General features: G+C 38.2%; 2 protein-coding genes across 14 annotated transcripts; one reads left to right on the top strand and one right to left on the bottom strand.

Moving 5' to 3' along the window:
• The first annotated feature begins 339 nt into the window (after positions 1 to 339).
• On the top strand, positions 340 to 8,064 carry si:ch73-206d17.1 (tyrosine-protein kinase STYK1). The gene is made up of 10 exons (XM_026920204.3): positions 340 to 496; positions 663 to 734; positions 1,692 to 1,823; positions 2,066 to 2,227; positions 3,961 to 4,142; positions 4,212 to 4,295; positions 4,390 to 4,613; positions 4,968 to 5,008; positions 6,858 to 6,954; positions 7,125 to 8,064. The coding sequence occupies exons 1-10, from the start codon at positions 382 to 384 to the stop codon at positions 7,294 to 7,296; spliced, it is 1,281 nt and encodes a 426-aa protein (XP_026776005.3). The 5' UTR covers positions 340 to 381; the 3' UTR covers positions 7,297 to 8,064.
• Positions 6,466 to 26,534, bottom strand: tmem269 (transmembrane protein 269). Of its 13 annotated transcripts, XM_026920236.3 has the most exons (9): positions 26,283 to 26,532; positions 17,707 to 21,277; positions 17,359 to 17,408; positions 17,140 to 17,204; positions 13,690 to 13,837; positions 13,360 to 13,457; positions 12,351 to 12,494; positions 11,351 to 11,551; positions 6,466 to 9,599 (listed from the first exon to the last, which is right to left on the bottom strand). In XM_026920236.3, exons 5-9 carry the CDS (start codon positions 13,728 to 13,730, stop codon positions 9,490 to 9,492), a joined length of 594 nt encoding a protein of 197 aa, XP_026776037.1. In that variant the 5' UTR covers positions 13,731 to 13,837; positions 17,140 to 17,204; positions 17,359 to 17,408; positions 17,707 to 21,277; positions 26,283 to 26,532; the 3' UTR covers positions 6,466 to 9,489. The 13 variants fall into 13 exon arrangements, with proteins under 13 accessions (XP_026776037.1, XP_034167563.1, XP_026776034.1 ...); XM_034311672.2 differs by having other exon boundaries at positions 13,690 to 17,408; positions 17,707 to 17,795; positions 21,218 to 21,277; XM_026920233.3 differs by having other exon boundaries at positions 13,690 to 19,368; positions 19,451 to 19,537; positions 21,218 to 21,277.
• Between the last annotated feature and the right edge of the window lie 497 nt (positions 26,535 to 27,031).

The following is a 27,031-nucleotide window of genomic DNA, read 5'->3' on the forward strand; positions in this document are numbered from 1 at the left end:
TGTCAGGTTTAGTCCTTGGACTGTATTTCCTGCTTCAGGTGCTTTATTTACAGATAAAGAGCTCCTTTGTTTATAACAGTTTGTGTTATTTTCCATAATGGTCTCTTAAAACAAGAACTCATCCAGGAACTATAGTTCATCAAATGTATTCTTTAATTCTGGAACCTTGGTAAAGACCATAAATGTCAAATGAAACCCAAATTACCACCGCATGTCACAATGTCAGTTTCCATTTCATTCGGTTTGACGTGAATGTGACTTGGATAGACTTCATTTAAACACACAGCTCCAGGCTTCCATATCAGTCCTGCTGCTGTAGTGTTCTTTGGGTAATTATTAACGGAGATAAAAATTCGTACCCCTTCATGGTCAGTGCTCTCAATGTCAAAAAAAAATCCAGCATTCCGCTCTGGCAGGGACACTTGTTTCTTTGTTCACTTGTCAACTTGTGAAAATGAAGGACAGCTTTTCTTTCAAGGCCAAGGATATGAGCAAGGTAGGAATCTTGTACTGTCATATGTGATTTAATTAGGACCAATATTATGTATTAATCTCACACTACGCTTTAACACACTACACAGTGTCCACATATAAATATATATACAAGTTTCTGGGTTTAACCTGCAGTGCCTTAAAGCTATTTGTGTTTTTCATCCTGGCAGTCATAAGAGATGCTTCAGATAAACCACCAATGGATGTGCAGGTTACATGCAACGTCTCCAGCCTTGAATGTGGTAATGGTCACTACATTACATGTGACATTTGTCAAGATCATTACACTAAAATCAGACAGTCAAATTATGCAAGAGTTACTCGCAACTGTGATCTTGCTTCAAGAGCACCAGTTTTGAATATTTGGTAGCTTAATAAGCTTACTGATAACACTGAGATATATGCCAATATTTCAATAACATTCATGAAAAAAATATTAATATAGTTTCACAGCCATGACTCTCAAAATTGGATCTGTGAAGCATAGTTTTTTTTTTGTTTTTTTTTTTCAGTGGTGGAAATTATTGAGTTCTTACAGTTATTAACTGCTGAATTAAACTGAATGGATTTAATCCAAACCTCAATAACTCAAAAACAAGTAGGCATATAAATAATAACTGCTAATATAACTGCTTAATTTTTTTTTAATGCAATGGGAATTTTAATATTAACCATTTTAATAATGTGATGTGTGAGTGAAAAGAATAAAAAGCTCTAAGGCTCTAATAAATAACCAAAATAGTATAGTACACATTTAAATAATATGTTGTTGTTCGTCTATAGTACTTTACTTCAGTTTTACAGAAAAATAGAACCAGAAGAGAATACATTATTAATACATTATTAATCTTGTTAAACTTGTTGGACTTGTGGTGGATTTAATACTGAAAAAAAAAAATCATAAAAACAATTTTCAAAACAGAGCATGATATTTTCTTGACTGCACAGTAAAATGATATTTTAATAAACTGGTGTGTAAAGGTCTTTCTCTGAAGAGTGTGTTCACAGTGTTTTAATTCTAACAACATCCAAAAACTAGATTTTTGGTTTTATAAAATGTGCAACTTTATGCGTGTTTTAATTATTTGAAGTCTCATTTGCATAAATAAAAAAAGTCCAAATTAAAAAAATACTTCTAAGAATATCAATAATAAACTGGCAAAGTGAGTGAGTGTGTCCGTGTGTGTGTCCACACGCAGGTCAATTAGCACTCATCATCATTCCCAGTCTCCTGGTTCTTAGCACACTGACTATCGTATCTCGGATAATATGGAGCTTCTTAAAAAAGAAATCAGTTCTGAGGTCCTCGGCAGCGTCTTTCGATCGAAATGGTGAGATTGTTTGATGCATGCTTATGTAAGATAAACAGCGAAAAGCTAATTCTGCTTCATAATACTTCATATAGCTTTCTTAACCTCTCTTGATCAAATATCACACAAACACCAAGATTAAGATTCTAGTATTTATTGATTATAAACACAGACATTATGCTGCACTGCTTCTTATTGGCTTGTATTTTATGACCCTCCTGCTCTGTATGAGAATCTTCAGCCCTTTCTGACTGTATCTGCAGGTCTTCTGCCTGGACACAAAGCTCTGAGCTCATGGGAAATGCCCGCCCACTGCATCCTGGAAGGGGTGGAGTTCCTGAAAAATGGCCGATATGGGGCTACCTGCAAGGGCCAGTTGAAACGAGATGGAGTTGCCACTGCTGTGGTAATTAAAATGTTCAGAGGTATATGGAATAATATCATTGCGTACAAGAAAATGTTTTTATTGGGCAAAAAAAATGGCCTGGGTGGTATTATGGTACAGTGAGTAGTATTATTTCCTCACAACTCCAGGGTCCCTGGTTCGATCCTCATCTTCGGGCTGTGTGAAGTTCACATATTCTCAGTGTGTGTGTGTGTGTGGGTTTCATTTGGGTCCTCAGGTTTCAGACATGCTTGTAGGTGAAGTAATGACTCTAGTGTTGTGTTTGAGGTGAAGTTACAACTTGTAATTCCCCAACTACAACCTGTAAAAACCACCAAAAACACTCCCTCAACTTGAAATTTCAAATCATCAATATGGGGTAGTCTTCTCAGCTACTAGTTCCTTCCTGTTTATGGAGTGATGTCAAAGCAACATGGCCGCACACACTGTGAACACTAAATTGCTGCTTTTCTACTTTTAAATTAGTTTATAGCAGTATTGGCTTTAGATCAGTGAATATACAGAAACAGTACTTGGTTAAATCTATAACATTGACCATACTAATCACTGTTTCGAGAAGATAATCATCACCATTAGAGTTCTAACTAACAATAGCTGATTAGCTTTTTGCTAACCTACTTGCTGTTGTCCACTGGCTAGCATGTTGCTAACGCTACACGCTATTGTCCGCTGTTGTTGCTGTGATGTAATTTCAGTCCAAAATGTTCCATGAATGTTTAAAGTCCACTATAGTAGAACAGCACCAGTAGCCACTCAGGCCTCTAACTGTGAAAGTACACTGAAAGTAGCTTTTTGTGAGCTTTACGTGCTCTGATAGTGCAAACAAAAGACACGCGGTGAAGACACAGTGTGTGAATATGTGTGTGGTGCCCTGAAATGGACTGGCGTCCCATCCAGGGTGTATTCTCACCTCACACCCAGTGTTCCGGGGATATAGGCTCTGGATCCACCACAACCCTGACCAGGATAAAGCAGTAGTTATTTAATATTTTGTGCAATATACAAGTGCTGATGAAGTAGTACAATATTATCCACTTGGCATGGTGTCAGTTTGGTGTAGTGGATCGAACAGCATTGTCATAGAGTGTGTATGTGATTTATTCACCGAGCATGGATAGGTGTGACCAGTGTCCAGCCTTGGGTTGAGTCTGAATGAATTTGGAAGTTTACTGCCGCCTTGTGGTTGGTCATTGGAAGGATACACAACATTATATTCTCTCTGTGTGTGTGTGTGTTTCCTTCTTTTCATTCCTCTATACACTCATTAGCCATTTTATTAGAAGCACCTGTACACCTGCTCAGTCGTGCAATTATCCAATCAGACGTGCCATGCTTTTCTGCTCACCACTGTTGTAAAGAGTGGTTATTTGACCCACCATAGCCTCAGAAGTAGTACTCACTGGATGTTTTGTTGTTGTTGTTGTTGTTTGTTGGTTGGTTTTTCACTATTCTGTGCAAACTATAAAGACTGGGGGTCGTTAAAATCCCAGAAGAACAGCAGTTTCTGAAATACTCAAATCAGCCCACCTATCACCAACAGCCATGCCACGGTCAAAATCACTCAGATCACATATTTTCCCCATTCTGATTTTTGATGTGAGCATCAACTGAAGCTCTACACCTGATAATTAATGCATTAGACATTAAATACAGTGCACACTAAGTAAGATTAATTAAGTTAGTAGTTGTGGTTGAAATAGTTAGCATCTCTCCTGACTTGAGATTGCACTGACATTCGTGCGATTATTTCAGGAAGTTCAAACAGTCAGGAGGCAAAAGTGTTTGTGGAGTTGGCCTTGTTCTACTCAACAGTTTGCAAACACGACAATCTGGTGCGCATGCTGTACTGCCAGACACAACGATCTCCCATGTACATGGTTTTCGAGATGAGCACTCCTGGAAATCTGCTACATTTCTTATGGAGCCTTCGAGAGGTAAGAATTGCAAGCAGTAAATAAATGGCTATTATTTAAATGAAAAACGTATTGATTTCCAATACACAGGGTGGACATGGGAAGTGCCATCAAGAACAGTCTTTTTCAGAGAGATCTGTGTATTTAGTGGCCAAACAAGTGGCAACCGGTCTGGTAAGCGTATTTCAATAATGTAAACATACGCAAGTTGTACTTTATAAGTACAATGTGATATATACTGTGGGTCACGGTGGTTTTCGTGCCTCAGGACTACCTGCTGTCAGAGCACAGGCTTGTGCACGGGAACGTCGCGGCACGCAGCATGCTGATTGGCTCCGGGCTTCTGGTGAAAGTGTCCGGATTGGACTCGGCTTTCGAGTCGAGGCAGATGGAGACGGAGACAGTGGGAAAGAAAGGGACAGAAGGAGTGCCTCTGAAGTGGCAGGCACCAGAGAGACTACTCAGACTTCCTGTTACAGCCAGGAGTGATGTGTGAGTCTTGCAACATGCTTTCTCTGATTAAGGGTTCCATTGTATACATTACTGTATAATAATGTTTTCTGACTATGGTTTATTATTTTTATGTTACTCCAAAAAAAAAAAAAAAAAAAAAAGGAAAACCAAGTATTATGTTTACACAGTGTCTTACTCTTGAATATCTTTGAGTTTAAATTAATTATAATAATCTAAATTTTTGCCAAATGAGCACTTAATTTGAAACTGAAACTTTCACTTGATTATAAACTTTAGAAGCTTCACATTTATTTATATTTTACTTTATATCAGAGTGCCTAATCCTTTTTTGCAGTATAAATCTATATGACATTTTCTAATTCAATGTCTCAGGTGGTCCTTTGGAGTGCTCCTCTATGAGTTGATAACTTTAGGTAAGGCACTCCAAATGACCTTCATTTTCCTTCACATCAATTATATGTCCGAAGGTTTGTGGAAACCTGACCATCACACCCATATGTGCTTTGTAAACATCCCAGTTCAGATTTAATCTCCCTTTGCTGTTATAATAACCTCCACTCTTGTGGTAAGGCTTCCCATTAGATTTTGGAACATGGCTGTGGGGATTTGTGTTCATTTAGCCACAAGAGCATTAGTGAGGTCAGGCGCTGATATCAGGTGAGGAGGCCTGGGGGCAGTCAAAGTTCTCATTACAAAGGTGTTCAGTGGGGATGAGGTCAGGGCTCTGTGCAGGCCACATCACAACCTTGGCAAACCATGTCTCCATGGAGCTCTCTTTGTGAACAGGGCAACTGTCATGCTGGAACAGGTTAGTTCCTGTGAAGGGAAATTGTAATGCTACACAAAGACATTCTTTACAATTGTGTTCATCCAACTTTGTGGCAATAGTTTGGGGAAGGCTTACAAATGGGTATGGTGGTCAGGTGTCCACATACTTTTGGCCATGTAGTGCATTTGGATTATATAATAAGTGTCGCAGTCTGAGAAAACCCGTCAGATGTCACCGTCACCAAAAATGACGAATAATCTAATTTTAACCAGAACTTCTGCCCACTCTGAGCCTTCAACTTTAAGAAACTATCAATATATTTCACCAAAATGATACAGAAAATGTTATTTATTTACTAATCTTGCCTCAACTGTCTGGCTGCAAAGATTATGTTGTGATAAGAAATGAAGCGGTACAAACAACTGGCAAAAAACTTTGCTAGCTGAGTGTGATTTCCTCACCTAGTGAATGTCACACTTTGACATTCTCAAGTTGTTGGAGTGAAACAGACATAATCCTAATCAAATCAGTTTATAATCAGATACCTGCTGTCAAAATGTCTGCAATGCTCCTGTGCTATCATGTCGTCATCATCATCATCGTCATCATCATCATCATCATCATCATCATCAAAACATAGAAGACCTCTTACACAGCGGACACACTGATTTACTCAGCGATTATTAACCCACCAAGGTTAGCATGAACAGTGATCAGTTGTGTGAAGAGACCATGAATGACTGTTACCTCAGGTGATAAGACAGAGATGGATGATGCTGTTGCTCAAAGTGAGACCTCATTTCACACTGTAAATTTATAATTCTTTAAAAAGGTGTCCCTACTTTCATTTTTCCATAATCTCCAAACGTAGATTAAGTTCTGAATATGGAGGTCAACAGGGTGTTTGCTTTTTAGAGCCCATCAGCTTAGTATAATATTTAAAAAAAAGTTCTACCTGAGATAATATAGGAATGACAACAGAGTTATTAAGGACCGTAAATATAATAATTTATAATAATAATATCATATAGAATAAATGTTTATTAAACATGAAAAACGTCAGTCTACAGGCTAATTTAAAGAAAGACATAGATTCCATGATCATTATTATAATTTATTTATCTTATTTATTACATAGTAAATTAAATGCAAATGAAATCAATAAATAACACTTGCTTTTAGAAACAATTTGTGTGTTGGTGTCTTTCATTGGATTAAAAACTGGAAGATTTAAATGCAAAATTCTTCCCTTTTACTTTCTGGGAACCAGACATTAAAATGCTACAACATGATAGAGATACGTGCAAACCAAAAAATATATATCAAAGTTCAGGAAAACCTGTAGTTTTTGTAGAAAATGTCAAAGTTCCACAATGTGTAGGCTTTTCTCAGGCTGCCCCACATATTTTCACTAAGAAATTTGAACATACTCATGAAAAGTACATTTCAACAATCATTAATTAAAGTCTCATATTAAGTGTTTCTTCTATAAGGTGCTCCTCCATTTCCTGAACTGGAGCCATCGGAGACGTTCCTCCAGACATTGGCCAATTACAAGCTAAAAAGACCTCCAAACTGTGGAGGGGCACTGTGAGTCAAATCTGTGGTGCAACTGCTTTTTACATATTGATCAGCCATTCCCATTTACAAATCTGTACTTTTACTAGTCATCTACAAACAGGAATAGAACAAGGGACAACAGATTTGCAATTCACTGTGGCCAGTGATGTTGCTGAAAGAGCTTGTCATTTCTCCTACAGGTTTGACCTCATGAAATATTGCTGCATGTGGAATTTTAAGGATCGCCCGGCTTATTCTGCTATCATCAAACTGCTGGAGTCGTACATCCACCTGGCTGATGCTAAACCCCTCAGTGCAACACAACACATGGACATTTCTGAATACAGAACGAAGGCAGGAGTTCCACCTTGAGTTTTCAGTGCGTACATAAGGCCGTATTCAGAACTGGCAACTTAAGTCCAAATGTAAAGTCAATATTTAAATGGGGAAAGTTGTTTGTAGCTGTTCAGAGACTGGTTATGCAGTTGCTCAAGTCAATTTTCTGGCCTCCAAGCATCTGAGATGGGTTTTCAACCACATCTATACTACTACCTTTAAATACAAGCGCCTGCCTTTACACCTGATAAAAAAATATATGACTGAAGAGCAAGAGTCAAATGTAATATGATGTAACATAAAAGCAAGGGACAATATCTAATAAGAACCCAGTATATTGCCAAAAAATTTTTTTTGCATGAATTGTCCTAGTTTAGAAAATTTGGTTTCAATATGGCTTCCACCCTCATTATTCGGCAGCTTATAGAATAGCACTTGATCCAGCACATGCTATTATTTTGCTTTGTTTTTTAAATCATGGGTTGACTAAATCGAGGTCATAAAATCAATGTGTATGTGGAGCAGGCTATTTTTATCATGCCTTTATGTTCGTTTGTGTAATTACTAATATAATGTCAATATTTTGTAAATTCAGTGCACTCTCCTGTAAAGAAAACATGCACAAGATTTGAAAAATAAGCTGACTGAGCTCTCTTCTGCTATGCTTGCAGTATTATTTATAATTTTATTGATAAAAATTTGGTCTTCAAGATAAACATTGTCTTGAATTAAGATGCTATGATGTCTTTGGTGTGAAAAAACAAACCTTCTTGTGCACTATAAAAGGATGATATTATTTATTAATTCACTAGTAGTGTCATATTTATGTGTTTAATATTGCCCTCAAATGGAATTCTATGTAGTTTTTTTTGGTGTGTATTTACAGCCCAGAACATGAATATCAGTGTGACATATTGAGGTTACATCACACTGTCAGACAGTAGCGCTGGACTTAATACCTCTCTTCAGTTAAGTCGATATCACACAAGAAAATGGGCTTAAGTTTAGAAATTTTAGACAAGCTCTGTTTCAGGCAAATTCTGTCCCACGTGTGCAGTTCTCATGCAACTCTCTGAATAGTGTTGAATTATGTTGAGGTCTAAATACCGATGTGTGCTATTTCAGTAATAAATTCTCACTACACAGGCCCACAGTCTCAAATGAACATTGCCAGAATGCAAAAAAAATTGTAAATTATGTGCAAGTACTGCACAAAATTGGCCTCTGTCATGTCTGGAGGATGTGCATTTAAAAAAAAAAAAATCACATTCAATACAGAAATTAGATGAATGAAGTTATTCAAGCATTAACCTTCATCATAATATAGTGGCTTTTATTATGTATCATACTAACCTTCATCATACTATAGTGGCTTTTATTATGTATCATACTAACCTTCATCATACTATAGTGGCTTTTATTATGTATCATACTAACCTTCATCATACTATAGTGGCTTTTATTATGTATCATACTAACCTTCATCATACTATAGTGGCTTTTATTATGTGTCATACTTCCTACATGTCACAAAGTAGATCAAGAGGCACTGGCAGTAAAAAATAATTTGAATCAAATGCCAGTTCGATCCCCGTGAATAATAAAATACACCTTTTTAAGTGATTGTATTTTAAAAATGTCAGTGCACTAATAAGAAAACAGTTCATCCATTTTAGTTTTAGTTTTCCTATAATGAATATTTGAGCATTTTCTCCCACTCATGCTTTAGCTGCTGTTTTTATTTCCCTTTTAATAAAATATCTGATCTACCAATATGAAAATCCCAATTATGGTACATATACACAAGATGTTGTTCTCATCTATTTTCGACATGAATAAAATTCACCAAAATATCATCAACCCACAGCAGTTGTGATGGAATCCTTGTTACATTTCAAGAGCGACACACATCAGTGACCTCTGTGAACACAACACACAGTTCACAGTTCTCCCAAGTAGAAAAGTGTTTTGTGGTCAGCCTTTTTAGAAACCGATTTTAATGAAATAATTTCACCGTCAGTCCATCAGTCCTCTAGATTAGGCAGATTTCCTCACTGCAACCCAAAGTTCATCACCTCAACAATAAAAAAGCAGCATACAATGTCCAGAGTTTCTGGGATTGAGCAGGGTTTGATACTCCAAGGCAGCAAAGAGCAGACACTTCTGTTGGGCCACATGGGCTTTCTTCAAGCCTGGAGTGTCGTAGTTTGGACAAGACATCACAGCCCGTTACACTTTGCAGCTCCATAGGGACATTGGGAACAAAATGTAGGAAACTGACCATAGCAGATAGTACAGACACACAGGAGGGAATGAAGAGCAGAAGACCATAATAATACCTGGTGGAAAAATGACAAGTTTTATATAGCAATATGGCTGCTTTTACTGGATATAGTTGTTATGTATATCAGGCTTTCCATAGATCGCCTCAGTACACATTTATTTCATGAACATTCATTAAATATTATTTTGTCTATTAATCAGAGAAATAGTGGTTTTTATTCCTGAACCTTCCACAAACAGAACATATTAGGTCCAAGCTGACATAATTTATAGACCTCCTTGTTTTTGAGCTTGGAGGCTTAAATTAAATTCCCATTCCATTCAAGAGACCAGTCAAGGTCTAATTCACAGGCTAAATTACACCAGGCACATGGCATCAAGCATCACATGTAGTGCTGCCCTTGTTTTATGCTCCAAGTCAATTTTTTTTCACTCACACGGGTAAGTGAAGCAGAAACTCCATAGAAACCCACTGCAAACTGGATATCCAAATCCTTTAGTTTTTGGGTGCTTTACATCCAGGTCATTATTAATGGCTGTATATATGAATGCACAACATGGAGACATTGGTTCCAACCTGCTCATATTATTCGTTCTTCATGGCGGGAGTGTACACATCGAGAAATATTACCTGAATGGAGGAGTGTGTTCTTTTTTGCTCCACTCATTCTGTCGGTGGAGTTGTTTCAAAAAAGAGTGACTGGCTAACCTTACCAAACTAGTTCAATTATAAGCTAAGGTCATACAGTCAATAGTAAATTGTTAGGAGATTTAGCTAGTGTTAGTGTTCACATTCGTTTGCTAATATCAGTACAACGAGCTATGTTAGGCATCAAAATGAGCAATATAACATAAAAACTGCAGAAGAACTCCCTGCTGAAGGTCTGTTAGACCAGTTTACAGCAGAGCAAGACATGGCTTTGCTACTGTCCATGATGTCCAAAACTGTCAATCACCTCATTAACCATACCCTTTATAAAAAGCATTTATCATAAGGAAATATCTTGTGGGAGATATCAAGGTCAACAACTTTATAATAAAGTAAATAAACGACAGAACACTATTTCCAAAAATAATTTGTGAAGATGTAACTTAAAAAGTAAGTTTGGCTCGTTCTCCATTCACTTCCAGGGGAATGGGCGGGGTTAAAAATTGCACTGCAGCCAGCCACTAGAGGGCCTCAGAGACATTATGGCTTCACTTTTTCATCACTGTTATGATGTCCACTGATTAGCAATGTGAGTTACAAAGTGATGGACATTTATACAGGACACCAGCAAAGTAATGAGCAACAGGTGAGTGTAATCAGTAAACAGGAGAGACGAAGACAGGTTATTGGCAGGGGTTTCCAGGATTTTTCGAACTAGACTTATTCCATTGTTCCATTAAACATTAAACAGTTAATTTCTTCTTCAAAACAAACTGAGGGCTTGGCATTACACTTGATACAATGCCTAGTGACACATCCAGTGTGAATTCTGGGGAAGAGTTCAATAATAGATATAGTTACTTTGACAACAGTGGCTTGATTTCCTCCAGTGTAACTAAATTTTAAAAAATCACTGGCCCCTGAAGGTCCCCAGACCCCACTTTGAGAACCATTGATGTATGTACTACATGAAACTTTAGATAAATCTTAAATGAATAGTGTATATTTCGATAGTTTTGAGAATGTCATATCAATACTTCATGTGAGATTACATGCCAGTGTAATTAAAAACAAATCTCTCCTTCTACGCAAGTGCAATTTGAATTTGAGGCTTATTAAAAAGAAAGGTGAAAAAAAATAGAATTTGAGCATTTGTACCTCCAGCATAGACCACCTTCTTCCAGGCCTGTGACTCCAGTACTCGGTCATGAGGGTAAAGAGTCTGGCTGACCATGAAGAGGATCATGGCCACAGCAGTGAGCCGGAGCACGGCCATGTTCCCTCCAGTGAGTAGAGACAGGCAGGCGAGAATGGCGGATGAGTAGATGCACGGCAGGCCACGATACATGAAAGGAATGCCTGCAAATGATAGAGGTAGTGATTCACATGATTTTCTTATTAAATTCACATTACATTCAAACTTTTTTTCTGGTTTGGATGAGGTCGGGAAGTTTCATATTATTGAAATACACTGTCGAAATGGATGAAATTGTCCCACGTGAACAATACGCCTCATTTATCAAGGTGGACACGGGCGAATTTATCTGTAAATCATTCCCAGGAGCATTTACACATTAATTGTCATATTCATGAAAATCCAGTTAGTTTGGAAAAACTTTTGTATCCAACGAAAATTGCTGACGTTGTGGAAATTTACATATAAGGAGACTTTCTAATGTGAAACTTGATCGATCAGCTTCAAATCGTATAACTGTCAATGAGTTATTGCACTTTTTTTATACAGATTACACAGGGCAAAAATAATGGTGCCCTATAAAAGAAGGAAGAGTTAGTTTGTGTCTATGGTAGCCGATGCACTGCAATGGCTGAACTGCATTACTGGAAAATTAACACACGCTGCACTTAGGAGGCGCTCTTTCCCAGTTTCTTCTCTTTGTTGTTTTGATCTCTCTGTGAGCATTGCCCTTCATGGAGTTTTGTGGTTGTCACTAACTGTAAATCAGTGCCTTGAATGCACTTGGTAATTTACCGGTGATTGGCATTTATCAGCATATGCACATTAGTATAAAGAAAATCAGCAAAGTCTTAAATTTGAAAACATTTATGGGAGGTTGGGGGAATGAGGTCCTGTGTTACTATTCATTCAAATACAGAAACAATTTGCTAAGAAATGGCAGAAAATGTCAAGTTTCCTCACCACTGGAGAAGAAACAAAGCCGAATAAACACAGACAACATGTAGCACATGCAGAGGATGTTATCCAGGATGTTGGGAGTCCTTAAGAGCAGTGATGTTGCTATTCCAAAAGTTGTGAAATCAGCAAAATCATCCAGTTTGGCTCCTAAAACACAGACAAAACAGAGGCCACAGATCACTTCAGCTGCACACTAAACTTCTTTACTCACTGTGCTAGAATGACTATTTTAATTCCTATGATAACAAGAATAACAAGTGCTTTGTCAAGGATTTTCAGCAACTACAGTCATTAATCCTCTCACTGCAGTCTTTAAAGGTGTAATTTCACTTCAGTGCCTCTGAGATTGAAGACTCTTTGGCTGCACCAGGTTCCAGGAAATTTCCATGTCCATCTCATACCACTGTGTGCCATTTGGGGAAGGGCATGTTTTGGTCGCTGCCACATGAGTGCACTGGGATTCCAATCTCAAGATCAACCATTTCAGCAATGTTAGATATGCTGGGAGCCCAAAGCGCTGGGATAAAGGAGACAATTGGAGCCAGAGCCTGCTGAATTAGGCAGCCTAATATGTAAGTGATTGTACGATTGGCAAAAAAGGGAAGTTGGAAGAGGGCAATACAACACCTCACAGCAAAGTCACAGATAAAAACCAAGCTACGATCACAAAGCAACCAAAAAGGGCGTGCACTGTGAGAGTGGCAGCGAGCTATTTCAGGCATCCGTGCAGACGTGATCACAATCACATAGGGTGGGGATTTGCATTGGTTGTTTAGGCTCACAAAGTAAGATCAGAAGCATGACCAAGCAAAAATGAATGAATTAATGAAAAATTTATGGAATTTAATTAAAAAAATGTCAAGATATAAATGTGGGTTGATGGACAAATTTGAGGCAAATGATGACTAAAAATCCAGCATGTATTAGAAAGTATAAGTAGGAAACTAATCTCTGCTTCAGGTTGAATTTTGCTACAGCTTCGTAGCCGGTCTTAAGGGCACAGTCCACTCACCCAATGCCGAACAAGCGTTCAGTTGCCTGGCAACTGCACCATCTGCCAAATCCAGCAGGTAACCAATCAGCACCAGCCAACATGCAGCATAAGGGCGCCTATGTAAGAGAAGTGTTTAGAGGTGAAAACACAGCACAGATTGTGCCAGGACAAAACAGCTTTTTAAAAATAATTAATCTTTGGATGAGTGACAGCAGAGTACAGCAATAATGAAAGTCTATATTCAGAGTAGACATTATTATTATTATTATTATCATTATTATTATACAACATTACTTGATATCAGTTTTCATAGTTTACATCAACTTTAGTAGTGTTCAAACACCTCACCCATTGAGACTGCTGAGAATGGAGGCCATCCCCATGACCATGTTGGCAACAGACAAGGCATTGGCGGCATTTTTGCGGGCAAACTCTTTGAGCTGGACCCAACTGGCCTGTTTGCTTAGAAACAGTTTGCTGGTGCGCTGGAAAAAGCCTGAGACCAAACAGGGTAATGATTACACAGCGGCTGTTGTTTTTACACTGCTATGAGATGAGCTTAAGGTACAAATGTGTGAAGTCAGGCGCTAAGCTGATCCCAGGTCATCATTGGATGTAATTTAAACAATACGCACATACATGCCCGGAAATCGTTACATTTATCTATCTAATGCTTTGACATATTTGCACATCCCTACAACATTCTCCACAAATATTTCCCCAAGAAAAAATTAAGGTGCTGTTTTTTTTTTGGAAAAAACAAAATGTGTTTTCTTTCTCCTGCCAAAAAGTAGAGCTTCTGTCATATACAGAAAAAAAACCCAGAAAATTATCAGTCATAACATGCCATAAAACATACATACAATTACATACAATAAAAATGTTGTAATATTAGCTGCACAGAAATGGAAATAACAGCATCTTTTCCTTATCTTGCCACCATGCATAAAGCATGGATGGCTTACATGAGAAAAATAAGAAGGTTCTTGAAATGTTCTTGAAAAGCTTGTTTCATTAACAAATCATATTCAAGGAACACAAAACTGTTTAAAGAACAGGGTAGGGGTAACAAAAATTTCACAACTCATTAAGTCAGATGAGAATGGCATCCAATTACTTTACGTAAAAGAACTCACTTTACAGTAAGTCATTAGAGGAAGGAAAGACAGTACTAGCATAACCCATCTCAAATTGATCTCTAGAGTCATTGAGCATCTGGTCTAATGTTAACAAGATCTTGGAATCATATGGTTCTGTCTGACAAAACAGGTAAACCACAAAGTTGATTATTTTCCAATAACAGCACTTCATGAATTGTTTTATTCCTTTGAGTACATTTTTTGACCATAGAAACAACTGACTATTAGAACCAGCGCAATAATTCACACCTATGATTTGAACTACAGTCAGCACTACTGCCTGTGCTGTGCTGTTATAGAAAAGTAATCAACAAATTCTAACCAATCAAGATGTGAGATTTTAACAGGGCTGCGGTGTAATACACATTTAAAATATTAAAGCTTGGTCTTCTCCACATAACTAATCCCACGATCAGAATATCACATGCAAAATTCTCAGCTGTACATACAGTGAAAAAGTATTAGTGAATTAGTTATAACGGATTTTTTGTAACAGCCAAGTACCAATACCACAGTAAATAAAAGCTGCTCAGACTACAGTGAGGGGAAATAAGTAGCAAGACTCTTTTGTTTTTGATGTTTAATATACAGTACTTCCAGTGCATATATCCACTTCAAACAAAAAAAGTATGCATTCAGAAGCATAAACAAAGATATGTTAAAAAAAAACAGACACCAAACATTATTCAGATACCAAAAATTACCAACATTAATACTTTGTTGTAAAGCTGTTGTTGGCAATTACTGCTTTGAGATGTCTATGGTAAAAAGTGATTAGCTTTTTGCAGAATTCTGGCACAATTTTGGTCCATTCCTCTTGGAAAATCAACTTCAAAGTTCCTAGGTTACGAGGACTCACAATGGACTCACAATTTCAAAATCCTCCAAAAATGTTCATTGGGATTAAAGTCAAGAAATGGACATGTAGGAACAGAGATGACTGTGGTGAAGTTCATTGCTTAATATTCTCTGTGTACCTGTTGACCTTACTGCTTTCAGGTCATCCTGCAACTCTTTTTGAGCTCCTGCTGGCTTCCCTCTTACCTTCCTCTTACCTCTATCACGAGACCGTGTTGTGGCTCACATGTCCTGGGCCAATTAGTTGTGGTTCCATGAACTTTCCACCTGCATATTATCGAACCAATTATAATAACAGGAATGTTAAAGGTCTTTGCTTGCTCTGAAGCTTTTTCCTAATCTTCCCAAACCATGACACTGTCCTTTATAATGACACCATGTACATTCTTTTTAATACAGTGTCTGAATGTTTTTTCCCTATAAAGTGTGTAAATTTGAAGTGGATACATACATTGGAAGTATATTAAACAACAGAAACAAAAGTATACAAATACTTGTTCCCCCACACTGTAAGTACTGCTTAGATGACTATAGAAACCAGATGTTTTAAGAATAAAAAATGATCAGTGGTGCCATGACAATGCAATATGAATAAATCTTTTCAGATGTCAAATCCTGATCAGTTCCCATTAGATAGCTAAATTATGCACAGCCACTGATCTGGGTCACACAGCCTTTTGTTACCAGCTATTTAATCCAGCAATCTTTATAACTGTTAAAGAAAATCTACTAAACTCATTTCTTGTGATTTTTCCTTAGGCAACCCCACTGCCAATTTTGTAGTGATGCATATAAATAAGTGTATAATAACAAGCTATATTTATAGTACACAATGTTCAGAAATGGCATTGTTGAGAGCGTTGCATAACCACTGTCCTTTTTGCAGTGAAAAGAAAGGTGGATCGTAACTGTAAATGGTTTAGGGGGAAAAAAAAGATTAAACACAACAGGGCTCTTCTTGGCATCTTAAAACCACTCTCTGACTTGGTGCCGCTGAAACGCTGCAAAGATTTTTAATGAAGATATACAAAGAGTTCTTTGTCCTTAAGCTAATGAGTGGGTATAAAATGTAAATGGAGTTCTTCGTACGCTGGCTAATCTTTTTTTTTTCTTTGCTAATGGAGCACACACATACACACAATTAAACACACAAAAAAGCTGTAGACATAATCTATTCACAGTTTAGCATAAAACCTCAAATGTAGTCATTTTCATTAAAGTGATATTTTACCCTAAACATGATCAGAAAGAGTAACTTAAACTCCAGACAAAAATATAGATGGCAATTTTCTTGACCAGAATGCCACTGCTTTGTCTGCACTTCCAGGACTTGTGAAAATGTGTCCAAAATTCTCACAAGCACAAAGACATAGAAAGCTATAGACACAGGTTATATTAAAATAAGGTATGCTTGGTCAAGGAGAGCTCTGTCATCTATAATTCTGTCTGGAGATCTAATAACTGACTCCAGTGTTGTTTATCATATTATTCATTGTCAGAACATAACAGAATCCTTATGCACAGTAGATCTGCCATTTTCCTTTAACACAAAACAATGAAGAGAAAAAAAAGGACACCTTTATTCCCTATCAATAACGTCATTTTTATCAGATGGGGGTAGACTGGAGGCATGCAAGGACACATGCAGAAATGGCTTTTGTTCAATAGAAAGTGAATGATTTAAGTGTGAGAATAGAGAACATGTAAGCTAAGTGACACATTCATCATCTAAAATCTTGTTTTTAAAAAATATACCTAACAGCTATACAGACATTAAAAAAGTTTAATGCAGGGTTCCTACTATTGCGTTTTGCAACCTGAACTTGACGTGATTCCAAAGCCAGTCGATTGCAAGCGACTCTTCATCTGAAAGAAAACAATCAGACACAGCACAAGCCAACAGCACATCATTCACCAAAAATCTGCATGTAACGACTTTAATTTAAACTTTTGTTTGTTTTTTGTAAACTTTGTTCGGACCTCACCAGACACGTGATTTGAAAGTACAGCTAAAACTTACAACACATTTTGCCTGTGGAGCTGGTGAATACTGAAGTCATTCTAAGAGGCCTAATGAGAAATAGGACAAATGTTAGCCAGTCTGCATGGCATGTTTTTTAAACAACTACATCATGTGCAGCTATCATTTAATACCAGTATTGGCTGGTGTATTCAGTTGCTTGGATAAATTTAAAGATAAATGGTGAATTCATGTAATAAACTGTGGTATCCCTAGAGTAATACAGTTTAGCTAGAAAGCAGTAAATAATGAATTGCTTATGCATCATATTGTTGGCAAAACAAATAAAAAATTATAACATACAGCCAAATTATTATTATGTATAGAAGGAAATGTTCGGTGGCTCACCGCTTAAAAAAGGTGACAGTGCAACAGATGATGCTGGTATTGCTTTTACCTCCCTTCGTTTGAGTGTGTAAAGCCAGTGTCAGAGATGCCTGTTAAATCATGTTTATCATATCGGGCAGCTGTTTTAGAAATTTTAACATTTTAGGAATCTTCAAAGCCCCAATAAGGAAGTAATAAAAGATCACCAAACTAGTTCTAGATATACTCATGTTATACTTGGTAAAGATAGTTCTACTAATTTGATAAGTCCTACTGGGTTCTGTCTTCTTGCAGACTTATTGGAGTCTCAACAACCAGACATTCCTGATTGGGGCTTTAGAAAAGGCAATACAGTATAACTATTTCATGATTTTTTTTATATACAAATAAGCAAAGAAGACATACGCACAGACAGAACATCAGTAATTACATACTGATCTCCATTCAAACAATAAGACATGTCCAATTACCAAATTTCTGGTAAATTCAGGAGGCGGTGTTCAACACAGACAGAGGCTCAGTTTAACACTAGCCAAAGACATTACCCCTCCCCACCAGCAGAGGTCGCAGTCCCCAGAGTTCTAACCCATACTTTGCCAAACATTTATGGTTCATTTTCTCACTCCCCAGTATATATATACATATCGACATCATTCATTCATTGCTAAGTCTTGCCAAACATTGCAGTTATGTACATTCTCAGCATTGTTGTCCTACTGACATTTATGCTAAGTTTGACCCTCTGCCTGCTCTTGTGGTGTACTCCTCTGGATTGTCCTTCGGTCTGATTGTACATTAATGTTAATGTTAACTGAACTTGTGATTTCAATGCATATGTGTGGACTTTGTATTTAAGCACCTCTGTGCATGGATCATCACGTTCTCTGAGCTTTGAAATTCTGAAATTCGGAATCCAAGTTCAGCCATCGCTCCTCAAGGCCACCTACTAGTTAGGTATGCTCAACAGTTCTAGCAGATCTCTGCCTTCATGGAGGAGTTCATAAGGGTCTGCCAAAAAAAAGGTAGCACTTAGCAGATGCTTTCAAAAGTGGGATTGGGGCAAGGTGTCCTGGAATACAGAGGGCCATCTCCCTTGTAACCAATAAGTTCTGGTGGTTCTCCTTGGACAATAATGTCACTAATTATGTCAAAGTATACTCAGTCTGTGAACAAACGAGAACCACCCTTATACCATGGTGTCACTGGTATAACTGATCTGCCAATATTACAAACAGTCAACATCATACTCAGTGTCATCATCTGTTTCTCTGAAACACGTAATCTGGTACCTCTGCCCGAACTCCACACTGCCTTTGAAACAGCAGAGATTATGTTCAGGTAGGTCCTTAGATATTATGGGAGTCCAGAGGACATTGCTTCTGACAGGGGCATGCAATCCGCATCACAGGTCTTGAGAACCTTCTCTTGACAACTTAACATCAATATCAGTAAATTCTATCATCCACGGCTATCATCCACAAAAAGTTTAATGCATGAATCAAGAAATTGGAAGATTTTCCACTTTCCAGTAACCAGTACCACTGGAGCTGTTACCTCCCCTGGGCAGAGTACAAGCAGAAACGCTTACACACTTCCAGTAGGATACCAACCTGCATGGCCTGGTGAACCAAACCTAAATCCTGTCAGAAGTCCTGATGAATTGATGAGAAGGAGTGAAGAGACCTGGGAAGGATCACATGTTCATCTACAGCAGGCAATCCAAAGACAGTCTCAAGCTGAAAAGAGACAAAGACTGCATCCTCACCTATGCCTGGGGCAAACGTTCTGGTTGTCCACCAGTGATCTCTGCCTGAGAATTCCCTTTTGGAAGTCCCAGATTCATTGGTCCTTTCTAGATTCAAGATTTAAAGAAATGAATGCAACAGAAAAGCACTTGCCCTATCATTCAGAGATCACAAGTTTAAATCCCAACGATGCCACAGCCATCCGTGGCCAGGAGCCCAAGGGAGCAAAACTGTCTTTACACTCTGGGAGGGAGGGGTGGCATATTCTCTCTCCCCTGTCAATCACAGTGAGTCAATCACACTATCCAATCATATTAGCCAATCATGGGCATCTATGAGCTCATACATGTGGAAGAGGCTGGATAGTGCTTTCCTCTGAGTATGTTATGCTGCCCTGTGATGCACCATGAGCAGCAGTTCCGAAAACATGCAGTTGGCTGACTTCACATGTCTTGGAGGTAGTAGGTATTAGCCTTCACCATCCCTGGTTGATAGGGGAGTGCTGGCTAGTGAGTGGGAACTGGCCAAGACTAGATTAGGGGGGAAATGGGTCTCTCGGGGAGAAAAAAAAAAAAAAACTCTCAAAAAAAGTAAAACGAAACTAAATTAATCCAGTCTCTTTTCATCAGAAGATATGTCACAATCACACATAATCGCATTCCAATTTTCATGAATTACTACTCAAACCTGTTGTGTCTTCTTTTGCTCAGGGGCATTTTTCTGGAACTAAGCCACGGGTGGACCAGGAGAGGGTGGTCTGGCTTACCTTGTAAGGAGATTACTCAACTACAAGTGACAGGGCCATTGCATGCTATACCTTCTGGACTGGGGAGAGGGTACCGGCCCAAAGAACACTCCTGGGTCAGTGCAGATGACATTCCAGACCCAGCTCTCATCATAGATTTCCACTGTGAACATCCAGACAGACCTGCACACAGGCCTGGGGGTAGGAGAGGTGTTTTGGCTTCAGAAACATCAGGAGTAACGTCCTATAATGCCAGCCCAGCCAACCAGTGGGGGTCACAGTCCCCAGAGTTTTAACATGGCTTTCTGGTTCACTTCCTGACTCCCACGTATATAAACACGTGATCATTCATTCATTGCAAGATCTTGCCAAACACTGAGGTTCACTGAAGTTCAAAGCCTTGTTATTCTACTGTGTTTGACCTTCTCTCTGCTTACTCTTTTGGACAGTTTACTCTTTCGGATTGTCCTTTGACCTGATTGTACTATGACTACTCCTGCTCCGGCTACTGCCTGGTTAATGACATTGAATTGGTTTGTGATTTCAGTGTGACATTGTAATAAAGCACCTCTGCACATGGATCCTCATTCTCTCTCCAAGTCTAGTCTGTTACACTCAGGTTAGCTGGATTAAGCTTTATGTGCATTTCTGGAAGGCTGCCTGATATGGTTTCCTAGTAACGACTACTGAATTGGAACTACATTACTGACCACTGAGCAAATGTGGAACACAATCCTGTTATTGACATATTCTGGAAAACACTGAAAACAAAATAGCAATAATGTATGCATAACATGGTTAAAATATCCACAAAATGGCTTTAACTTCACTGTACACACTGACAGCATAAAGGTGTGGTGGAGCTGTCCACAGCACATGGTTTCAGATGCCCATTACCCCCTCCCCGAAATAGATTCCCCATACTGAGAGACTGACAGCAGTAAACCACATACAAACCACAGAACAACTCCCAATGCTACTGTATTCGACACGGAAATGAACATGCTAATCTTTGAGATTGGAACGTTTATGGAAACCATACCAGAGGATGGAGTTAGCAGGATCATGGTGGTCGTTTCAGTCTCTATGCGCAGCACAGCACCTGAAAAAGACCAAAAGTCATTTATTTCTTCCTTATGTTAAAACCCTACCATTAAAAAGACAGATGAAAGATGGTTCTTAAGAGCTAGAAGCTACTTTTATCTGAGCAACTAGTTCCAACATAGGTTACAGGCCAATCCAAAGTGCATATACAGTATATTCATTTGATGATATGAAGTGCATCATCACACTGCTGTCTATTTCTATTCTAAAGTAAAGTACGCTGAACTCATCGTTCACTAAAGTACACTGAACTCATTGTCATGTTCCATGTAACCATTTTGAGATGACACGGCGCATTTTCATCCTGGAAGTTGCCATAAGATGGCTAAATGGTGGAATTTGGTCAGCAACAACACCCACATAGGCTGTGGCATTCAAATGGCATTTGATTGGTATTAAAGAGCTAAGAAAACATTCCCCACAGCATTACATCAAGGCAGGTTGGGTCCATGGATTCATGTGCATGACCCATCATCTTCATGTCATGACAGAAATCAAGATTAATCAGACCAGGTGACACTTTCCAATATTCAGCTGTCCCGTTTCGGTGAGCCTGTGCCCACTATTGCCTCAGATTCCTGTTCTTGGCTGACCAAAGTAGAACCCGATGTGGTCTTCTGCTGTTGTAACCCATCCATCTCAAGGTTCCATCCACCTTTTCTGCTCACCATGGCTGTAAAGAGTAGTTATTTGATTTACCATAGTCCTCCTGTCAGCTCAACCCAGTCTGACCATTCTCCTCTGACCAAGGTGTTTCTGCCACTCACTGGATGTTTTTTCACACCATTCTGTGGAAACTCTAGAGACTGTTATGCATGAAAATTCCAGTTTCTGAAATACTCAAACCAGCCGGTCTGGCACCAACAACCATGCCATGATCACCGAGATCACATTGTGATGTTGAATGTGAACATTAACTGAAGCTCTTGACCTGTATCTGCATAATTTTAAGCATCAATCAGCTGCCGTATGGTTGGCTGATTGGATAACTGCATGAATGAACAGGTGTGTTCATAATAAAGTAGCAGGTAATACTTAACCTGTAAAACATTTTTCAAAAAGGTTTCAGAAATAATAATAATAATAATAAAACAATACTTCCCTTCCCTTTTTAAGTATCTTGTTCTGTTCCATCACTCATGCTTAGTTCTTTAAGAAATTGCAACATAGTCAGCTGCCATTTTTCACCATACCCATGATACATGAATAGATGTGACTAATAACATGAGTATGCAATGTTTACTAGTAGACAAATTAGTCATAATGGAAATGGGCTAATTGTATTTTTGGAAGGGAGATGTAACATAAAAAATGATCATTCATTGACATGATTTTATTATTATGACTTTATTTAAAAAAAGCTGCAGAGATGCCTGATCCATATAAATAATTTCCAGAATGCAGGCACTTCAAGTCTGAGAGGTACTGGATCCTGTTCCAGCACAAATTAACCATATGCTGTATGCTAAGGTCCATATACGTATATACAGAACTCATTGGGGTCTTCTGCTGTTGTAGCCCATCCACCTCAAGATTGGCTGTGTTATGCATTCTGAGATGCTTTTCTGCTCACCACCGTTGTAAGGAGTGGCTACTGGAGGTACCACAGCCTTCCTGTGAGCTCGAACCAGTCTGGCCATTCTCCTCTGGCCTCTCTCATCAGAACTGCTGCTGACTGGATGTTTACTGTTTTTCCCACCACTCTGTGTAAATTCTAGAGACTGTCGTCTGTGAAAATCCCAGGAGATCAGCAGTTTCCGAAGTACTCAATGTGTGTCTCATGTCCTGGCTAGACAAGATTAGCAAGCTACCAACAAGCTAATCCAGCCACTTAGTGCTTAATCCCCAATATTAATATTATTGAAGCCAGATAATTCTGACACTGTTATTGAACTAATTAACTTAGGCCGAGATAAAATAACCAGAGTAATATCAGACAGAAACACAAATCTGTCTTGTGGAAGCAAATTTTCTGGCAGGCAGAGCAGAAGCAGTCCAAAACAGATCTACATGTGTACAACTGTAAATGCATATCGGCATTGAATCATACAAGGACATAAGGTTGTCTTATTTATTTTTTAATTTTATGATTCTCATCTGGGTTTAATGTGTTTCTTAGTTCCTTAAAAAAATGTTACACATATTCATGAACAAGACTGTTTAATCAACAAATACAGCTAAATTAAATTAAAAATGAAGTAATATACATTAGTTATTGATAATCGATATTAATTTAAAAAGTAGTTGTTAAATGATTTGCAATTTCATTTTACTACAATAAAACCATTTCTTTCAAAAAAAAAGTGCAAAAGTTTTTTCCTAGTGAATTTTAACAGTGTATATACAGTAAACTGCACTGATATGCACAGTGCATCATAAATACGGCGCAATATTATCACAAGATTTCATTTTTTTACGATTACATCTTTATCAGTGGCTGTCTTACTGGATGACATTTTAACACTCTAACCATTGCATCTAGCATCACAAGATGTCAAAATTACTCACCAACTCCTCAAGATAGATCACAAAACAACCCTAAACCAAGGTTAGCTCTTGCATCAGGCAGGAAACATAGTTACCTAACAAATCACTTTGCTTGCTTGTCAGGTATGTCAGCTATCGGAATACACTCACTGAAACAACTTCTGATTATCTACAAACACTGTTCATCAAAACAATAAGGAAAACGTTAGCTAGTTTCACAAATGTGTTTCTTAATTGGATTAACAGTTCTGCCTACCAACGATGTTTTGATGATATCAACAATATTTTACCTACAATAACAATAATGTGTCAGAATACAGTCCCTGGAGGACCAGTGGTTAGGCCACAGCACTCTCACGGCTGTGGCCTGGGTTTGATTCCCAGCCAGGAAACCAAGAATGCAACAGAGTAAGCTCAGTGCTGGTCCCAAGCCTGGATAAAACTGGAGCATCCAACATAAAAACTGTGTCAAATCATATATGTATATGCGGACCAATGACCTGCTGTGGCAATCCCTAATGGGAGCAGCTGAAAGAGGGATGACAATGTGTCAGAATATTACAGTATATCACCAAACTGATTATTGCCACATGCCTGTCAGTACGTTAGTGTGGGAGAAAAATTTTTTATGGTAAGACAACACAGGCAGAAATTCTGGTTCTGGTCACATCAATCATTTTTCTTTTTTTCTTGGATCATTTATACATAGACACTTTAAACTGTAATAAAACGAATGTCAGAACTCAGCAAGTAATATGTTTTTTTCCTTTACCACATTATCTGTAAGTTAGCAACACTGAACAAGACTTAAGCTCTACTCAGTTTGCATAATCACATCATGACATACATCTCTGAAAAGCGTGTTTCCTGGTATAAATGCATTATTAATTTACGTTATCATGACTTATATATCCATTTCTTTTATTAAAAAAAAAAAAAAAACTTACTATGACGGAAATCTGGGTAATCATACAGTTTATTTTTAAATGTGTTTTCTCAATAGCATTTTTTTTTCTTTCTTCAGAACCAAAATGTCTGTTTTTAAATGACCTTTATTCATGAAATTTGAGATATTTACAGCTTTATATTCCACACGCATGGTATTTTCATGAAGAAATGATATTCCAACAGTCTTTCTTTGAAGAATCATCCAAAGATTTTTGGTTTTATAAATTATGCACAATTATGGAAGTAGATGAAGCCTCATTTGGATAAATAGAGGCATTTTCTGTACTGCTTTTCCTACACAGGGTTGCAGGGGAGCCTGGAGTCTATCCCAGGGGACTTGGGGCACAAGGCCAGGGACACTCTGGATGAGGTGCCAACCCATTGCAGGGCACAATTGCACAATTTTGGAAATGCCAATCTACCTACAATGCATGTCTTTGAAGTGGGGGAGAAAACAGGAGCACCTGGAGAAAACCCCCGAAGCATGGGGAGAACACACAAGCCAACACACTCACACACACACACACACAGAGGATGGAAGTGAGAATCAAACCCCCATCCCAGGGGGTGTGAGGCAACCGTGCTAGCCACCAGGCCACCAGGCCACCACGCCCCCTGCACCAAGGCATTTATTTTTAAATGTTGCCAACAACAACAACAAACACACACACACACACACACACACACACTTAGAATATCATTAATCCAGTGGCAGTGAGTGACTGTAATATTTATCGTTTTACAAAACTACCCTGTTCACCTGCAGTGTCTTGCCTTGCCTAGTGTTTTTAACGAGCCAGTGCAGTATGAATTATTATTATTATTATTATTATTATTATTATTTTGTTTTTTTGGACTTTACACTGGACTCACACAGCTGAAGAAGAAGATGGCGCGGCCGCTCGAGTGCGCGTGCTCTCTGAAGCGTGCCTCCTGCCTTTGATTACGTAACAGAGAGCGGAGCGCGAGCTGAGATCTCGCGCCCCGCTCTCGCTCTAACTGTAAGCGCGCAACACCTTCCTGAAGGAAAGCAAAGCGTGTTTTACTCTCAGGTCTCAGATTACATAAACATGACCGCAAATTTAACGTGTCAACAATTCCACACGAGTAGAAAGAGCAGGTGAACTGAACTTAAAGGAAATACTTCTTTTATTTAATTATTTGTGTTTAAAAAACGCTGTTATACAGTGAGCATACAGTTAGAGACTCTCTCCTCAGGACCACAGCCACTAATGTCTGTCTGTCTGTCTGTCTGCCTCCTCGAAGACTTTATATCACATTATATTCGCTTATAATTACATAATAATGACATATTTTCTTACACCTGCTTGTATTTATGACCTGAAGGCAAATAAAATGCAAGAAAAAACTAAAACGCGTCCTAAATTAGGATTTATAGGCTATTTCATATACTACATGTATATTAGGACAGTATTAGGATTTATATATCTATTCATATACTACATAAAGAGAGAAAAAGAAAGAGAGACAGAGAGAGAGAGAGAGAGAGAGAGAGAGAGAAGCAAGACTAACATTGTTTTAATTCAGGCTTGTCTTTTAAAACTTACCGGTAAGGACCTGCAAAGATGCTAGAAAGACTTTAAAAATAGTCAACACTGGTGACTGTCGCGTCTCCAAGTGGACTTTATTTCTCCAGCCAAAAAAAAAAATCCCTTTTTTCAACCTTTAACTGTTTCCTCGACGACCAAAAAGAGTCTTAGTGTGCAGTTATGTCACTTGTTGTGCTCCTATTACCTGTCAGAAACAATGGCGTGCACGAATTCAGCGCGACACTTTTTAAAGCCATAGCACCATTCGCTGGAATATTCCACCGGAAATGACGCCACGGCTTTTTCTAGAATTTTCCAAAAAGCGCAGTAGGACGAAAAGTGATGAAGTTCAGGACATCTGCTGCACGAAACTAAGTGCCCCAAGCAGTGCCACGATTATTTTTGTTTGCTTGTTGCCTGTTTGTTTGTTTGTTTGTTTGTTTCTGCTGTGGTGATCTCACGTGGTGACAGTTTATTTTAAAGAACACATATTAATAAATAATTATGACCTTGTTCTGTATTCAGTCTATATTAGACACTTACACATGGCTTATTCACTATGCATTAAGCTTTATTCTTTATTATTATCTTTATTATAAGCTTTATTATCCATAATTGGATATCTTTTAGCTGAAAACAACCAAAAATACTGAGCATGCTCAAATTATTGAGCATGAATTATTCATCTAAATTCACATCTGGCTACAGTGGTTATTAAAAAAGTCTACACACCCCTGTTCAAATTGCAGATGTTTGTCCACCTTTAA

This window comes from Pangasianodon hypophthalmus, chromosome 16, assembly GCF_027358585.1.
Source record: "Pangasianodon hypophthalmus isolate fPanHyp1 chromosome 16, fPanHyp1.pri, whole genome shotgun sequence".
NCBI classification, from domain to species: Eukaryota; Metazoa; Chordata; class Actinopteri; order Siluriformes; family Pangasiidae; genus Pangasianodon; species Pangasianodon hypophthalmus.

What these genes read in the sequence shown, in the direction of transcription:
- tmem269 (XM_026920226.3), bottom strand. Translation starts at nt 21,242, where the DNA reads ATGATCCTGCTAACTCCATCCTCTG. An exon ending in CCTGCTAACTCCATCCTCTG is followed by an intron (nt 13,838 to 21,217) that starts GTATGGTTTCCA and finishes GTTTGGTCTCAG; the next exon opens with GCTTTTTCCAGCGCACCAGC. An exon ending in GAACGCTTGTTCGGCATTGG is followed by an intron (nt 12,495 to 13,359) that starts GTGAGTGGACTG and finishes TCTGTGTTTTAG; the next exon opens with GAGCCAAACTGGATGATTTT.
- si:ch73-206d17.1 (XM_026920204.3), top strand. Translation starts at nt 382, where the DNA reads ATGTCAAAAAAAAATCCAGCATTCCGCTCTGGCAGGGACACTTGTTTC. An exon ending in TCTTATGGAGCCTTCGAGAG is followed by an intron (nt 4,143 to 4,211) that starts GTAAGAATTGCA and finishes TCCAATACACAG; the next exon opens with GGTGGACATGGGAAGTGCCA. An exon ending in CCAAACTGTGGAGGGGCACT is followed by an intron (nt 6,955 to 7,124) that starts GTGAGTCAAATC and finishes TTTCTCCTACAG; the next exon opens with GTTTGACCTCATGAAATATT.